General features: G+C 38.4%; 1 protein-coding gene across 4 annotated transcripts in view; it reads left to right on the top strand.

The window, feature by feature from the left end:
• Positions 1 to 18,971, top strand: part of LOC109922822 (ankyrin repeat domain-containing protein 10-like) — a 55,962-nt gene that overhangs the window by 12,823 nt on the left and 24,168 nt on the right. For all 4 annotated transcript variants that reach the window (XM_048598347.1, XM_048598348.1, XM_048598349.1 and 1 more), the window contains 2 exons: positions 3,310 to 3,462; positions 9,303 to 9,394. In XM_048598347.1, the coding sequence (XP_048454304.1) occupies positions 3,310 to 3,462; positions 9,303 to 9,394 (245 nt within the window). The remainder of the gene's footprint in view (positions 1 to 3,309; positions 3,463 to 9,302; positions 9,395 to 18,971) is intronic.

The following is an 18,971-nucleotide window of genomic DNA, read 5'->3' as shown; positions in this document are numbered from 1 at the left end:
TTCTCAACCATCTGTCAATGGAGGTTGATAGTCTTCTTGCAGGGTTTCAAGGGTAACAGTCTAAATTAAACCTTAATGGAATTCTGCTCTTCTAAAACTGAAATTTAATCAAGAGAACTAGAATTATCAAGAGGAAGTTTGTGCTTGGTTGAAAAAAATGAACTGACACATGCAGTTGTAAACTACGGGAATGCATATTTTTGTTCCGACCTGACAAAAGTTTTCTTAAAATATGAAACATGCTTCAGGAAAACCATTTCTTTGGTACCCTTTTCTTTGAATTATTAAAAGAAGGAAAACTTAGCAGCGTTTAAGTGAAATAATCTAAACCACTCCCCTCCACCCCCAAGTTTGCAGTGCTCTTTCAAGTAATCGTTGGATATGGGATCAGATTGCATGTGGACTGCAAAGTCTTCCCAGGATAGACTGTTCCTGAACTTTCTGAACTCATGTTAAACTACTGCAAGTCGAGCTGGTCTCCAGGCTCATGAAGTATGGGTGGTTCCATTTCTTGTACGAGATGTTTATTGAAGGATTTTCTCCCTGTTTAAGTGGATGCAACATGTCTTGTGCAGTTCTGAGAAGAGCAGAGTTTGTTCCCAGTTATTCTGACTAGCATTCCACTAACAATATTCATACTAGTGTGGAGTATGTTGATGTTTGATACACAACCACTGGCTGTTGTGCTCGACTGAATTTTGTTGGAGGAGCCTGAGTGCAGCATGACCAATATATATTCCACATAATCTTGCTAAGGAAGTTTTCCATACTAAAGACCTGAGGTGCCTGTTTGATAATTGTGATCTTTTTAGTAAAGGCTTTACAGGTTGAGCCTACCTTTTCTGCCTCAGTCCTTAATGACAGATTCATCTCTCCTGTATGATGTGCGAGAATATTTGCTAGAAAACATGTGGCCACAATGTGATTCAATAATCACATTTTCTGTCCTCTCAATCTTGTTCCATTCAATTTGTACAACATGTAAATTCTGTACAGATGCATTGAGAACTTTGAAATTACATAGCACGGACCGGACCTGGACAAGTCTATGTTGCAGCTTATGCTGCACAGGAGCCACGTCCCTCTGAACTTTATCCCACTCCATAGCAGTGTATCCTTCTTTTCCTTTCTCCCATTTTGTCCAGCTTCTCCTTAAGTGTCTCTGTGTTAACCTCTAAACTGTTCCCTGTGGTAATAAAGTAGATAACACTGTGTTGAATTGCTTTATGTTTGAGGTCTTCTGGACCTTAATATGTTCTGTGGACTTGGAACAGCCTTGCTGCCAATTTTGGTGAGGTGTTGACGGCTGAAAAATATTTTGGACTAGAGCTTTAAAAGATCAGAACATGTCAGTAGTACTGTGATCCTCCTCCTTGCTGCAGATTCCAAATTCCAGTTTACTTACAGCACGTTACATGCAACAGTACATCAGTTGTGTCAAATTTAAAGGACTTGAAAGGTGCAGTGATGTTCAGAACAGACAACATAACAGTGGGAACTAAGATTACTTTTACCATTTCCTCAAAAGACTGCCATTCTCTTCACTTTGATTTGTAGAGCAGGCTCAATGGGCTGAATAGCCTAATCATGCTGCTGCTTTGTATGTTTGATTAGTGAAGGCTGACTCACCTGATTTCTGGTGATGTGATAAGCACAAAGAACTCTCTATCGTACTAGAGTGGGAGTGTTTGAGCAAAGAGCCAGTACAAACAAGATGGATAGAACAGCTGCCTTCAGTGCTGTCCAATTCTGTTGTCTATAGAATACAGTATTGTAAATGTGTTTAGCAGCACGAGTTTACATACGTATAGTGCCTTTAATGTAGAGAAACTTGTCCCAATATGTTGTGTATAGATGATGGGGTTTAGGTGGGATTGGGGAGGGGGAGTGGCAGGTAGAAAACCAGCCAAATCTTTCGTTCTCCTCCGTACATGATTGCATGAGTGGTAAACTAAATTATCACTTTTAAGAGCGTTCCAATTTTTGTTACATCTTTAATTTAAAAATGTATTCAGAGTCCTGCAGACTAAAATTTTTTAAATGATTGTTAGACAGTTGGAGTGTTGAAAGTGCTGTCCGTCTATATCAGCAATCTTAATCGTAATCATGCCAATTCTGTCCATAACTACTTTGCTATGGAATAGGGCTTGGGATGGGTAAGCGTGCTTTGCAACCTTTCTTCGTTTCTCCCAGTGTAAAATGGATTAATTCTTTACATAACATGTTGCTTAAAGAGTATTTCAGTCTTTGTATTTTGAATGATCAAGTTGGGAATCTTGGGTCGTCCAGAGAAGACAATCTGCCATCCTTGCCTGTCTGGTGTACATGTAACTCAATATTCACAAGAAATATGGTTGACATTTTACTGCCCTTGGAAATGGCAGAACAAGGCATTCAGCTGAACAGCAGTTGGATTTGGACAACTAGCACTGACTTGACCAGCAATGTCCACATTCTGCAAAAAATTAAAGGATTTGTGACATTTTGGAGCTTCTGCTTCAGGCTATCTCGTCATCAAATCACTGCTGTTCTACAAAACACTGACTTGAATTCTGTCCTCCTGTGCCTGTTTAACAGATATGGCAGTTGGGCTGTTAAATAATCTGTGCTTGGAACTTCACTGGAGAAAATGCCTGTCAATTTCTGCCCTAACTTTTGTCACACTGAACCAAATAAGAATTCAATACCTTAGCTAAAGCCCTATGTCTTTATTTTCAGAATAGCCCTTGATCATTCCTCAGGAGCATAACTGGAAAAGCCTTTAGGTTGTCTCTAGGTGATTTGACTAATAAGTTCACCATGGGCTATAAGTCCATGCTCAGATGTGCTTATCATTGGATAACGATTGTAAAGTGACTTATTTTTGTCTCAGTCTGAGGCATCTGACTCCCGGAGCTGCCAGAAGTTTGTGTCTTTCTTTAAAGCTTCTAAGTTGTAATTTTCTTCTTTGTCACTTGCTGATGAAGCAAAAGCTTTCCTTTTTAAAGAAAGGATACTTTACTTTTAATAATGGGTTTCTTGATTCGACATTTGGTCTCACTTTTCTGGAACTTTGTCAGATGTGAACTCTGCACTAAATAGACTGTGTCTGCTCTCAGTGCTGGAGCCTGTAGTATCACGTTGACTGGAAAAAAATTGAAAATGCATATTCATGCTTGAAGTAATACTCCGCTGATTGAGAACCCACAAGGCTACAAATTTCATTGTTCGTGTCACTGTTAGATTTTCAGGGTTACTGTCATTGCATTGAATGGGTAGTAGTTTAACATGGTAAAACGGTCATTCACTTTCTTCTCTTCTGTTTTGTAGCTGGAGTGTGTAATGCAGTTGGTGCAGGCAGGAGTTGGAGTCAACATCGCAACATCACGATTTGCACAGACTCCAGCCCATATTGCAGCTTTTGGAGGGCATCCTCAAGGCTTGTTGTGGCTGATCCAAGCAGGGGCAGATTATAATATGCAGGTAAGCTAAAAGGACAGAAGTGTTTGCAGATTCATCTGGTCTGCATTCACCATAATGTGAATTCTGTTTCAAGGCTTCATTGCACAGAGACAGCAGTCTGGTGTAGTTTCCATCAGTTCTGACAATAATGTTCTGACACTGAGAGCAGACACCTTGGTTTAAACAGTGGTTCCAGTATCTTCCTTATAGCTACCATAAAGTTGTCGTATTGCAGATAGCCATAGAGAGCATTCACAATGCCTAGTTCCTGTCAAACGACTGAATAAAATGGAAGAAGACTCATGGACCTGCAATTCAGACAGTGGAAATGCGATGCCATGGTGTCTCTGAAGCAGTCACTGTTTTGAATAAACTTTACAGATTTATTGCAGGAAATGTGTTTTGCATGTTGTGTATCTCTCTCCCTGCATATCTACACTTCTTTCTGTGTGTCACTGTATGTCCTCTCAGTGTGTCTGTCTTTCTGTTGTAGTTCTCCTCTGTGTGTGTTATGATGTGGGTTTTTGTTGTCATTTGGATACTCTGTAGAATGTTAATAGACTAATTTGTTTTTGGAAATAATTTAGATTTTGGCAGCAAATAACCGGCTATTTTCAAAATCCTTAACCATTAAAAATATGTTTAGTTGAATTTATGGAATTAATTCCACACCGTTTACAATAATTAGGACAGTAGTTTTTTTTTAATGAATTCCCAACTGCAGGGATAATGTTCATAGTGTTCGGCCTGACCTATTTCAAAGCACATGGCACAATTCTTTATTTAGTAAGTGTTTAAAATCCTTGCTGTAAAGTATTGGATTTACTTACGTGCTCTGGTATTTTGGATGGAATTTTTTCCATCATTTTTTCCTGGTGAGGCTTCTGCAAAATATAAGACACCAACATATGAACGAGAAGCAGAAGGCCATTCAACCATTTGAATTTCCATACTATTCGATACAAGTATGACTGATCTGATTGTAGTCTCAAATCAACTTTCCTGCCTGCGCAGGTATCTTTTGACCTTGTAGTTAGTCACAAATCTGTCTACCTTTGCCTTAGATTCAATGGTCCTGTCACTCCTGCTTTCTGGGAACGGAGTTCACAAAATCCCATCCCTCTGTGAGGAAAAGAATCTCACCTTTGTCCTAAATGGGGAAACCCTTTCTTTTGTGACTCTGTTTCAAATTTGGAGTCTCTTACAAGAAAATTTACTTGGGATCTTTTGTTCCAGTAAGATCACCTCTCGTTCTTCAATATTCCAAAGAATACGGACTCAGTTCAATAGTTCATCATAGAATAGCATCCCTCATCTCAGGAATTAAGTTGAGTGAAATTTATCTAACCTGCTTTTATTTCAGTTATGTGCTTGTAAGGAAACCAGAATTGTGTATAGTAGTCCAGATGTGGTCTCATCAATGCTGTTTATATCTATCAAAACTTCCCAATTTTTATATTCCATTAAATGCCTGCATTTCATTTGCCTTGCTGTGCATGATATTAACTTTTTGTGACTTTTGTACTAGGACACCTAGATCCTTCTGTACCTCGGCTTCTACTATCTCTCCATTTAATAAATTGCTGTTTATCTGTTCTTCCTGCCAAAATGGACAAGTACATATATTGTTGCACTGCCAAAATTAACAACTTAAATTACCTGTATTAGTAACTGATAAAGTTATTAAGAAACGTATCCAGTCCTCCTCCTGCCTGCCTCGATGTACCAGAGTGTTTTGTAGTTGGTGTAAATCACTGTTGTGAACATAGAACAGTACAGGCCCTTCGGCTCACGATGTTGTGCCGACCTATTATTCTTTAAAATCAAACTACCCTGCATACCCTATGTTTTACTATCATCCATGTGCCTATCCAAGAGTCGCTCAAATGTCCCTAATATCTGACTCCACTACCACCGCCAGCAGCACATTCCACGCACCCACCACACTGCGTAAAGAACCTAGAACCACATCTCCCCTATGCCTTCCTCCAATCACCTTAAAATTATGTCCCCTCGTAATAGCCCTCTCCACCCTGGGAAAAAGTCTCTGGCTATCCACTCTATCTATGCCTCTCATTGTCTTGCACACCTCTATCAAGTCACCTCTCATCCTTCTTCACTCCAATGAGAAAAGCCCTAGCTTCCTCAACCTTTCCTCATAAGACCTGCAGCATCCTGGTAAATCTTCTCTGCACCCACTCTAAAGCTTCCAAATCCTTCCTATAATGAGGCGACCAGAACACATTATATTCCAAGTGTGGTCTAACCAGGGTTTTATAGAGCTGCAGCATAACTTTGTGGCTCTTAAACTCAATTCCCCTGCCAATTAAAGCCAACACACCAGACATCATCTTGACAACCCTATCAACTTGAACTATGGACGTGGACCCCAAGATCGCTCTGTTCCTCCACACTGCTGAGAATCCTGCCATTAACCCTGTATTCTGCATTCAAATTCGACCTTCCAAAATGAATCACTTCACACTTGAATTCCGTCTGTCACTTCTTTGCCCAGCTGTGCATCCTGTCAATGTCCCATTGCAACCTATAACAGCCCTCCACACTATCCACAACTCCACCAACCTTCGTGTCATTGGCAAACTTACTAACCCACCCTTCCACTCCCTAATCCAAGTCATATATAAAGATCACAAAGAGCAGAGATCCCAGAACAGATGCCTGCGGAACACCACTGGTCACTGAGCTCCAGGCTGAATACTTTCCATCTACTACCACCCACTGTCTTCTATTGGATAGCCAATTCTGTATCCAGACAGCCAAATTTCCCTGAATCCCATGCCTCCTTACCTTCTGAATGAGCCTACCATGGGAAACCTTATCAAATGCCTTGCTAAAATCCATATACACCACATCCACTGCTCTATGTTCATCAATGTGGTTTTGTCGCATCCTCAAAGAATTCAATAAGGCTTGTGAGGCATGACCTGCCCCTCACAAAGCCATGCTGACTATTTCTAATCAAACTGTGCTTTTCCAAATAATCATAAATGCTATCTGTCAGAATCCTCCAATAATTTGCCCACCACAGAAGTAAGACTGACTGGTCTGTTATTCCCAGGATTATCCCTGTTCTTTTTCTTGAACAAAGGAATAACATTTACCACACTCCAATCATCTGGTACTACTCCAGTGGACAGTGAGGATGCAAAGATCATCACCAAAGGCGCAGCAATCTCTTCCCTCGCTTCCCGTAGTAACCTTGGGTATATACCGTCCGGCCCAGGGGACTTATCTGTCCTCATGTTTTTCAAAATTTCTAGTACATCCTCCTTCCTAACATCAACCTGTTTGAGCATATCAGCCTGTTTCACTCTGTCCTCACAAACATCAAGGTCTCTCTCGCTGGTGAATACTGAAGCAAAGTATTCATTAAGGATCTCCTCTGACTCCATCCACAAGTTCCCCCCACTATCCCTGATTGGCCTTACCCTCACTCTGGCCATCCTCTTGTTCCTCACATAAGTATAGGACGCCTTGGGGTTTTCCTTAATCCTACCTGCCAAGGCTTTTTCATACCCCCTTCTAGCTCTCCGGAGTCCATTCTTCAGTTCCTTCCTGGCTACCATGTAGCCCTCTAGAACCCTGTCCAATCCTTGCTTCCTCAACCTTAAGTAAGCTTCGTTCTTCCTCTTGACTGGATGTTGTTCTGTAGATAAATGCATCAGTCGGCTTCTGTACAGCATAATGTCACACAGCAACAAGACAATGATCAGTTAACTCTTCTTTTATTGAGATGAATTTTAGTCAGGACACTTGGCGAACATCTTTTAAATAATTTATGCATTATGTGAACGCTCAGACAAGGCCTTCATTTATGTTTCATTTCAAAGAGAGTGCAGAGCTTCCTCAATATTGACTGTGGTGTTGAAGCACGCCCCACCACTGACTCTTATCACATTGTGGCACTCCCTCAGCACTGACCTGAAATGACAAACTGGATTATGTGGCTAAATCCGAGAGCAGAACTTCATTCCTTGGCCTATCTGATTTTGAGGCAGGAGTCCGATCCCTGAATCATGGTTGGCAGTAACATTCACAATTGACAAAGTTCCCAGTGCCTGTACTCCGATTAAAATAGTGGATACATTTTCCTTGGACTAGATTGATTGCAGCTAATATATTTAATACCTCACTGTCAATGTTAATTAGGGAAAAGTATGGTATCCCCTTTAGGCAGCAGAATATAGTATTTCTCGTTCTCAATATCAGAACAGTGTTAATGCAACAGTTTACAGGATCAGGCTATCTTAGTACATATCTCCGCTATGTATATGCCACAAGCATGATATACCTTTTCCTTCATCAGTTTGTTTGATACTTGTATCCTTCTTTATGGATCAATGGGATTGGACTTCCTGATTACATGATTATTTTGTGAGGCAATGGCAGACAGGGTTGGTGGGGATATGAGCATTAATTCTAAACTGAGGCGCCCCCACGCCCCCCCAAACTGGATTGAAAACAAAAGTGGCAATTCAAAATTATATCAAGTTCTTTACAGATTTTGGTTAAGTGCCACTTCAAAGATCAGACCAAGCAAAGAGGATGCCAAGAAGGAAAATTAAATATAGACAGTGTTAGTAACTAAAGGGGAAATAATGTCTTTGTAGCTTATGCAGACCTTGAAATGGTTAGGACTGACCTCCCTCAAAAGTTGTGAAAAACCTGCCTTCAATGTAATCTTTTTAAAGTTTGTTACCTTACACAAAAGGTGGATTGGTTTGGCTAAGTGCTCATCAAGGCTGTGATGAATCACAATCCGTCATATTGGATGGTAGAAGAAGCCTAAGAGGTGACACCATAATGTCAGGTTTCGATAATGAAAATAGTAGACAAGTGGGTTAGTAACCATAGATCAAAGATTTATAATCACTGGCAAAAGATCTAGTGAAGACGAAAAATATTTGCAATCAGAGTTGTTGGAAGCTTAAACACCATACCTATGAAAGGTGATGGAAAGCTATTCTTTAAACAATTCATTAGAAAATGAGGGACTTGCAGGTTCATGGATAGACAGTAGAGGTGTGGCATTGCATACCACTGTTGTCTCAAAAAGTTCGTCTAGCCATGATGGACTGAATGGCTGAGTTTCTATGGACTTGGAGGACAGAACTGGGGTGCTATAACATGGATCCCGGAGGTGTCTGTTGTTGCGTGGTGATGCACAGAAGACCTTTGCCATATTACGATTTGCAAAAAGTTAACTTAAATTTCAAATTTATTGTCCTCTGAGTAGAAGTATGTTATAGGACTGTAAAAGGGTACTTGGCACGTTCCTGAGAGAAAGAGTTCATCGGTTGAGGTAAATTTGGAAGTAAATATGAAAATGATGAGTTCTTAGAAACTGCAGTCTGCTGGCAACTTGGTTGTTTTTGAAAATTAGAGTTTTCCAGATTTCCCCAGATTCTGCACATTTTTTCTCCCGGGGTCAATGTATTGTGTGTTTGGTTGCATGTTTGACGAGATGAGGCAGATTTAATTTCCTCCAAGGGCTTGTCTTCCTTATCCTTGCAGCAGACACAAATGCTTCCTTTAAAACATGTATTCGTTCATGGTTACTTTAGAAAGGATTTAAATTTGAAATTGAGTTATCTGGGATAATACCAGTAATAAAAGTTACCTTCTTGTGAAATCCCCATGTTTGTTCTGTTTTTGAAACAATGGCATGTTCTCCAGTTAGTTCTGAATTTGGATTAATGAACAGTTTTCAAACCTGATATGAAATACCTGGTTATTGCTAAAGTGAAATTTCATGTATTTGCCTAGAACAGCTGGAATATATCAGCTTCCATATGAGACCTAGCGTCTGTACAGTGACGTTCATCTCTTTTTCACTGCAGGATGTTGTGGGTGAAACCCCTGTCCATAAAGCAGCACGATCAGGAAGTTTGGATTGTCTAAATGTCCTTGTATCTCATGGGGCTAAAACAGAGTAAGTGAACATTTCAGCACCTCTTAAGTAATCAGCAGAGTAATTCAGATGCTTGAGAGGCAATGGATTTAAGGCACGTTTAAAGGAGCTGTATGCTTAAGTTTTTGGCTCAAAGACTTTTAAACCAAAATAATCCCTAAAAATACTTGCCTGTAGTATTTTCAACAAGAGTCCTTTTTTCCAGTAACTTTACATTTCCATTCCAGTGAATATTGTAGTAAATACTTTCTAGCCTTTCACGTTACAAGTTCATCCTGATGACATGAGTGAGGACTATCACTGAATCCTGTAAGCTTGTTATTTGTTGGGAGGGAGTTGCATTGTGGGTACTGTTCAACTTTAACTGAATTGTAAGGGTTGTATCTTGCTGATGCATTCTTTGATTAGAAGCCTACCCACTCTAATGTAAATTGGTAGGTCAACTCCCTATAGTATCCTAGTCATATTTCATAGAGGAAGAGGTTGGGAGAGAAGGTGACCTGTAATTTCCCAAGGCACTGAGTGAGTCAGTGGCAAGTGTGTGTATTCAGAAAACCAGCTCTTGACTGGTTTGCTCAAAGCATTAAGCTCCTTTAAAACCTATAGCCCAACTGAATGCGGTATCTTGTTTCACTGTTAATTTGTTAAACCTTTCTCCAAATTATTGTTTAATAAAGACAATTACACCTCTTTTTAGTTTCTGCGCTTCCATTACTTATTCTTAAAATAGAATAAGATTGTTTTTGTTTGTCCATGATTCTCTGCAACTAATAAATCAACATCTACATCTTCAAGAACGCCCTTGAGTAAACATGTCATTGAGCAGTTACTTTATCAAGTGCTGTACTGATTGGTTTCCAAACACACTTTTTAAATTTATATTAAAATTCATAAATAGGCTAATAAAAAAGACAATGGAGGGTTAAAAGTAAATTAATGTGTAACTTTCTTATTTTTCCCTCTAGTTTTTGAAACTTGGAATTCCGCTCTAAGTTGTTTAACAAACCAAGGTATTCTCATTCAGTGGAGAGTTATCTGCTCCACTATTTAGTTTATAAGCACTTAAATTCCTGCAACCCGATAAGTACATTTACTCCTTTATTCAGTTGAGAAGCTAACTTTCTGTTTTATTAAAATTGAAATCTTAAGATGTGCTGTCTGTGGAGTGCTAATCTCAGAAAGCACTTTGGGGCAACTTTGATCCACCCCCTAGCAAAGTTGTAATGTGCAAACCCATTGAAAGCTTAGTAATGCTCCAAGAATGCAGGATTTATTCCATGCATTAAAGCCTGTTCATACTTCAGCTTCACAATTGCTTCCATTAATTTAACCACTAACTTACTGTTTTTCTTTTAATATCATGTTGAGTTCCTGGTCTCTGATTCCTTAACCTGCTCACCCATAAAGAACAGGGATTCTGATGAACAGTGAATAGATTGGGTAGAATTAGCAGTTCCCATGTTTCTGACCAGGAACTTCACACAGCAGGGATTGGGATTTTGGATGCAGTCAGTGGGTCCAGCTTTTAATTCTAACCGTGAAGGAGAACTTCCTAAGCAGGGCGATTCCTTTAATCTCCATTAATCTTTCATCCCCAGTATGTATCTCTACCTTTTATAATCACTTAATTTCTCGGAATGTGTAACCACTTCAGCTGCATATTGTCCTGTTCTTGAATGGCATTGTAACCCTTGTAAGTGTACACTTAAAAAGGTATTGCTATGAACACTGTTTGTTCAGATGTGAAGGTTTTATTTCAAACACGTTCTTTAGAAATAGTGGATTTTCACTAAATTTAATCAAAGTTCCTTTAAAGCCTTGGTCCCTTTCAACCACAAGTGATGATTCTCACAGTAGTGTCTAGTGACCCTAGCCAACAGTTCTTTTGGATTTTCACCAAGTTCCCAAGTGAGTTCCTCAATTATTTAAACAAAACTTGCGCGGTCTAATTGGTCGCATTTGCAGTGCTCAATTAAAGATTTAACTCCATAATCGACACACTAAAATTGTAGCAGTTTTGCTTAATGTCTAGATGGTTTAATACTTTTGCCATTAATTTTAAAATACACAAAGTTCTACTACATTTGCACTATGGTTTATTAACAGATAACTGTGCAGGTCTTGCATTCACATTTTATTTTTCAGTTGATTTCCACAACACTTAGCATATTTCCATTGAGCAGGAAATGCTTTTGAGCATGGTTTGTGTTCTTTTGAATTTTATTTGACCCACCTTGGTGCATGGTTGAAGATTCCATAAACTGGAGACAGCATTCACATGCTTTGTTTCTCTTCTACTCCTCCCTTTGTTACCTTTCCAAGGTCTTTCCAAATTAATCTCTGCCACAGATATTTATCAATCAATCAGTCTATTTTCTTCCTGCATTCGGGTAAAATTAGAAGATTTGTGTCACTTAGATATGCATTCATATTATTAGAAACACCTTACAGTGAATGCAGGCTAGGTACAAAAACTATCTTCTACAGTTATTACTTTCCAATGTCCCACCCATGTCAACCATCAAACTGAAGGGATTGGCAAGTATTTTACTTCCCTCTGGCTGCCTGTATATAAACACGTACACACGTTCACTCCAGCATTGTTAAAACATAATCGCAGCAGAGCGGTGACAAGACATTTGAATAGTTAAAAGTCCCAAGTTCTGTGAAAGCTACTTGTCTTCTTCGGAAATAAGGATCTAGTAGAGTACAAAAGAGTTGAAGGTATGCCCATGTATAAGGCATGTAATGATGCTGCCAACAGTAATCCCTTATTTAATCTTAGTGCTGTGGATAGGGAGTACACAGTATAACTCTAGTTCACTCCTTTGTGTACTTTCATGTTAGTCATTATTATGCTGAGACAGGTTTTTTAAAATATTACATTTATTTTAATAGTTTAGAGAAAAAACTGTAAGAAGTTATAAGTTGCAGAAAATTAATAAATGAAGGCGATTTATAAATTAATTAGTTTCAGCTAGTCCATGTGGACAGGTAGAGTTCAACAAGAGCTGGCAGTGAAATCTCCTCCATTCGTATTGCCTTGATTTAGTGAGTAGAAGCAGATAAAGACACTACTCAAGAACCACGGTTTCTAGAACCAAAGATTAGGGCAGGTTGGGCAGATACCAGTTGATACTTGTATATGGTAATGTGTGTTGGTGCAAAAATATATTGAAAATCAAGAGTGGGGCTGGAGTTGGTTTTGATAGTTAACCAAGTATTGAAAATTCATGACAAAAAGAACAATGTGATCTGCAGGGAGTTTAGTGTAAGCTAAGGATGTGATACTGTTGTAATATAAAGTGTTGATGAAGTTAGGGGTGTGGGGAATGGGATTGAGAGGGCTCAGTAATAACCACTCTTAAGGAAATAAACTAGGATGAGGGCACCAGTACAATCTAAGTGCATTACTTTTTAACAGAAAGGAAATGTAGGAAGTGGGAGTGGCTAGTGGTGAAGCCATTAAAGTGCAAACCAGGGTGTGGGAAATGCAGGAACTTGATCCTAAAGTACAAACTACTATAAAGTGAAAGAAAATTAGGATATATTGCAAGCAAAGTAGACTCCTGAATAAACAGTAGGTGCAGATTTTGTACTGCAGGAGGACTGAAATGAAACATTCTGTTCCATGATAGAGGGTGGTATTGCTTGTTGGCTGGTTGATTTTTGTTGCCTTGGATTGAAAAGGGTGCGATGACGTAGTGTTTCATTGGAGGTTATGACAGAAGTTGCTGCAAAACAGTGAAGAAAACATCAAGTTTAGTTTTGGTTTTCTATGACACTACATCCTGAAGTAGAATACGAGCGTTTGCAACATTTGGGACTTCTATTTTGAAACTCTTCCATGATCAGCTTCCTACCCACAGACATTGAAAATAAATGCATTTTGTGATGAATGCCACTTCACAGTTGAGCCTTCCCCTCACTACCAAATTTTGTTAGTATCATCGTCTATTAACTCTTCTTAAATATCAACGAGAAGGAAACTAAGAATGGTAAGATTTTTGGAAACTCCATAATTATTGTTGTCGGTGACGGCTTTTTTTCAGTAAATGTGTTGTTAACAACTGATGCCATGTTTGCCTGCACTGGTTTCCTAAATATAAAATGGATGTAAAATCTTGCATCTTGTTTAAAATTTGATGGAGGTAGGTGGATCAGGAAAGCCAAAGAAATTCTAACCTTTTTCCTATCCGTACTCTATGAAATCATGCTCAGCAGCAGGGGTGTATTGATCAAGTTGAACAGCCAGTGTCTTTTTCTGGTTTGGTTACTAGCTGTGCTCCCAAATTTGGTGGTTGTTGCTGCTGCTGCAATTTGCCTTATCATGGTTTCAGTTTTTTGTAGCAGATGCTGTAGAACATTATTTAATCAGGAAACAGAATTTAATAGAATCTAGAAAGGTCCATAGGTAATATCACTGATGTTAATTAGGGAGGTGGAGAGATGCAGTCTGTTGCCAAAAATGACCAGTACAAGGAGAATTCACAGGAATTGAAGGGAATGGATGTTCATCTTGGAGGGAAACAGAGATGCATATGAATACAGTACCCTTTTGGAGTGGAGCATAGTATAAAAGAAGGTGGTATTTCTTCAGAACAGAAACAGAAAACTAAAAGCAATACAGCCATGGGCAAGAGATCGAAATAAGGAGGAAAACCTGAGGTATCAATTAAAGCTTTTCACCTGTGTAGTTGTGTTCGGTTAATGTTTTCTCTAGGTACCCATGCTCTCTGTGTTCAGTGAAGTTAGCCTGAAGTCCATAGACCCTCCAAGGTGTCTTAAAAGGATTCCTTCCAAAGTGCACACGTACAGACAGGAGTAACCTTTTATCAGGACTTGATTTTACTATTTCAGGTTGCATCAACAAGAAGTCAAGTTCTACAGTTATAATCGAGCCAGGTGGAAATAATTAAATGATCCAGCATAGTGATAGATGAAATAAAATAAAACTGCTATTTTATTCTTGGAACGTAAGATTCTAAATGGTCACTTATAGTTGGATTATACATAATGACATCTACCACACAAAGCCAAGTAAACAATAACTAAAATATTTTTGAGGAAATATTCGATAGCTGAAGATTGAAGGCATTAAGTACAGTTAAAGTGAAACTGTCCACAGCATAACTAAATCAGAAGTTGGGGATATCAGAAATTGCCTCAACTTGGGGCCTGGGGCACTGTGGATACGAATTTATTAATGTGTAATTTTTCACCCATTTCAGAGTTACCTAGAAGTAAAATGTTTCCATCTTTTGCAGGTAAATACTTGGAATAGAGAAATGATCCACAAATCATGCAGTTTAATTCGCTTTTCTTTTATAGCAGCATTGTAATCCTACAAACCTCATTCTCTATGGAGCCCACGTTAGTATATGCTGCTACAGAAAGTAAAATATTCCACATGAATGGATAAAAGTATTCCATATATTTATGGCCAGTACAGGACTTGGAAATAACATGAAATGGGTTAAACAGCATTATTAATTCAAGATGTATTCATGTTCTTGTTTCATTGTTAAGATTACTTTCACCAGCACCCCTTAATCTGTTTTATTTGCCATTGCCCATGTAACTTTAACAGTGCAGAGAATTGAGTCTTTAAGAGATTGAAAAATGTCAAATGTTTTCCAGCTACGTAATTTGAATTTGACTTGATTTTGAAGTAATCCTAGAAAGGGGGATCATTCCCAATAGAAACGCTGAAACTGCCACAGGGGCTTCATGGAAACCTTACAGTTGTGGCATTGAGTGCGCAGTATCGCTTCCCCTCAGCACACAAGGCATACCGTTGAGGTATTTGTTGTGGTGATTGGTTTTAATGCTATGTAGGAACTGCGTTATAGATCTTTTAGTTGTGCATGCTTTGTTTACCCTAATTTAAAATATACTTCAGATATGTAAACTAATATAGTTAAGTTGAGAAATTTTTGTTTTAATGTAAGTGATACACAATCTTTCAAGAAAAAAAGTGGTTTACTTATTGTGCTTAATTGCCGCATGATTGTAACCAGGAACAATTTGATTGTTGAAAGCGATATGAAACTTGCAGGTTATTCAGATATAACTGCTTTACTTTAAAGAAAACTGCAATAACAGTATTAACATTGAATTTAATAACAAATCTTAGAAAAAAAAATAAAATTTCCCTCTCAATTCTTTTAACACCACCTATTTTTCTTCTCATTCTCTCTACTCAAGAATCCTATGTGCCACTGTAAAACAAAAGAACCTGTATTAGTTTATCATTTTTACAAATGAATATTAAAAGATCATTTTAGTTATAGAGTAATAGAATCATACAGCATGGAAACAGATTCTTTGATCCAACTGGTCTCAGCCAACCATTTTCCCAAACTGAACTCGTCCCACCTGCCTGCATTTGACCTATATCCCTCCAAACCTTTTCTATTCCTGTACTTATCCAAATGTCTCTTAAATGTTATAACTGTACTTGCATCGACCACTTGCTGTGGCACTTCATTCCATACACAAAGCACTCTGTTTAAAAAAAAAAGCCTGCTCCTAATGTCCTCTTCAAATCTTTCTCCTCTCACCTTAAAAATATGCCCCCTAGTTTTGAACATCTCACCCTAGGGAAAAGACCTTTGCTGTTCACCTTATCTATGCCCCTTAAGATTTTATAAGCCTCATACAGTGGATCAGATTTGTAATTTGTTTTTTTATTTTTCTTGGCTTCAGGATCCACATTTCCTTTGTCATATATCTGTAAAACCACTAATCCACTCAGGAATATTTGCTATGTAGCCCAGTCAACAATAAATTCTCAGTAATTTTTGGAAAGTCATTTTCTGAAATTGCAACATGTTTAAAAACCAATATAATTCAATCTTTTCTTCTGAAATGCCATGATTTGCTTCTCATTTGCCATTTTCAGAAGCAGTCCAATTTGTTAGGTTTTCGGTTTGCCGAGCTAGTATCTTGATTGTGTGACTCAGTAACTGATACATAACTTCATTCAAACGGTTCTTTCAGATTTGACCACAAAATGAGCTGTCTATTGTTTCTGAATGCTAACCTGTTCTGCATTGCACACACAGGTAACAAAATAGTGACTGGCATCATTTTATGCACCTTTTTGTTTGGTAGATGCTCCTATTTGTAGGCTGACTCATTTCCCAGTCTCAAAGCAAGAAATTACTTCCCACGATTTTTGCCTTTCTGTTAATGTAATCTCAAACTCAAGAGAGAGGGTTGGAACTATGCCTCTGCGTGGACATGTGATGCAAGAATCCGCCGAGACCAAGATTTCACAGGAAAGCAACTGCAGTGATGATGCATAACAACCACATTGGGCTGCACTGGAAGTGCACAGATCGTTTATAAGCCACTGTGGCATCATAAGCTTAAATATATTATTGGAGCCCCATAGGTTATGTTATAGTCTTTTGACACCAGTACCCTTTATTGTATTCTTATTTGTAATACTGTCACAAGGATACCATTACCATGTAGCAGTTAGTTGTGAGATGTTTATTGTACTATGTTGACTAGTGCTGTGGAATACCTCTCCGAATGATTCTGCATTCCGTCCTCCCATTCTTCGGACGTATGTTAATATCTGGCCAGTCTGCCAGTTCAGGTAGGTAGGAAGATTGCAGTACCTTCAAAGAAGAACAGACATTTTTAATTAGAATCTCAACCAATTCTCGTCCTTCAAATGTCAACACCAAAAATTAATTAACTGGTATTCAATATTTATAGAGTCTGTGCACTAATTGGTTGTCTCCAGTGTGGGTGACTGTAAAAGAAAATAATCCACCTATATGAAGTGTTTAGAACATCTTGAAGCAAATATCTTGCATTGTATAACTACAGTTCTTGCTTTTGTTTCTTTTTTCCAATTTTGGGTTAGGTGAGTGGGATTTCTTCCCACTTTTTTTTTTGTTTTCCAGCATTATTGATTGCCTGAAGTAGATGATGCTTGGGAAGTCCCTTTCCTCTGTGTCCCAATGATTAATGCAGCCATAAAGATCTTTCAACATTGTTCCTGTCATATACATGGGTGCTTGCCTGGATGCTGCCGTTCTTATCATTTTGGCCCATTGTTTTACCTTATGTGAGCAATGCTCTTAATAACTTCTGTGATGTAACATAGGGACAGTAGATGCCATTTTGCCCTTCAAATGTACTGAGTCATCAATTGAACCGTGCCTGGTCTCTACCTTGACTTCATTTCTTGCCTTATCCCTTGATACCTATCCCCAGTATAACATTATCAGTCTTGGTCTTGAGAGGTCCAATTGTCCAAACATCCATCTACCATGGAGCTAAATTAACTTCAGGTGATCGCTTAGGAACTGATGATTTTGATTGGAAAGAATTTGTTACATCTGCTAAGTTTAATAAAGTTTTTTTTCTTCTGGAAACCATACAAAAGAAAAAGCAAGTGCAATGATAGAATGGAGATGGAGTTTCCATGTTAATATGGGCAGAATGGCTTCCGTTTGAATTTATTGCTGAATAATGAATTTTTGGTAGTTGGCATTACCAGGGGCCTTATTTCACAACTTAATGGTAAAAATTGAATAGCATCAGCTACTGAAAAAACAACTGTGTAACATCAGAAGGAATTCTAAACAGTTTGAAAGGAGCCATATTCAATCTTGGGTTTCAAAGGCCTAAAGATTGTTAGAGAAAGAAAATTTTCTAAGAAATGAATTCCGGTTTCAGCATACTTTGGAAATTATTAATGAGTCAGAAAGTGTGTGATGCGCCTTAATTTCAGGTTTTTGAGGAAGAACAAGAAGGGCATATTTGGAGCTTGGAAGAAATAGAAAAAAGGAGAGTGGATAACTTTAAGACATGAGAGAAGTAAGATTTTCTGTGCTCGTTGAGTTGAAAGCCTGCTATTGTGATAATTCAGAACATGTGGTCTGAAGAAGGTCGAATGTGCAGTAGAAGTTTTAAATAAGACATCAATGGAAGGAAGGAACAGTCATAGAAAAGATAGCACCCTAATGGAAGGAAAATTGAGAAATTAATTTCGGCACAGAAAACGTAGTCTGAGGAAAGAAATAATTAATATGAATATAATTTGGGCAAGATTTGCAATGGTACTTGATTCAAAGCTTCTGGATACGTTTACGTTGATGATTCACCAAGAATTTTGCAATGTTGCCACTAAAGGGGTGGGCATGCACAACAAAATATTGATGATTGTGGTTTACCTTGGTAGTGAAAATTGATTTAATAATTTAAATCTTTCATTGCATTGGAAAGTAAAATACCAGGAAAAGTACTTGAGGGTTAACAGGGATAGGACGGACTCAAGAAATTTTGCTTCGCGACAGAGCAATAGACTGATGGGAAGAGATGGTGAAGACGGCAAAGGACAAGGAAATTTTTTTAACCATACTTTGGTGGCTACCCCTAGAGCCCAGGGTTCTTCAGAATCAAATTCAACAGACTGGCCGTCATGATGGCAGAAAAGGACAAAAAATCGGCTGCGTTCTGAGATCGTCAAACCTGGATTTGAAACAAAACGTTAGCCCCAAGGTTATATGCGCAAGGGATGCATAATTGGTAACTTTTTATGTAGCCAACAATTTGATTTGTTGTATGCTGAAAA

The sequence above is a fragment of the Rhincodon typus genome, chromosome 6, assembly GCF_021869965.1.
Source record: "Rhincodon typus isolate 14 chromosome 6, sRhiTyp1.1, whole genome shotgun sequence".
In the NCBI taxonomy this organism is placed as follows: domain Eukaryota; kingdom Metazoa; phylum Chordata; class Chondrichthyes; order Orectolobiformes; family Rhincodontidae; genus Rhincodon; species Rhincodon typus.
The sequence above is the reverse complement of the archived record's forward strand: the minus strand, read 5'-3'. Positions and strand labels throughout refer to the sequence as shown.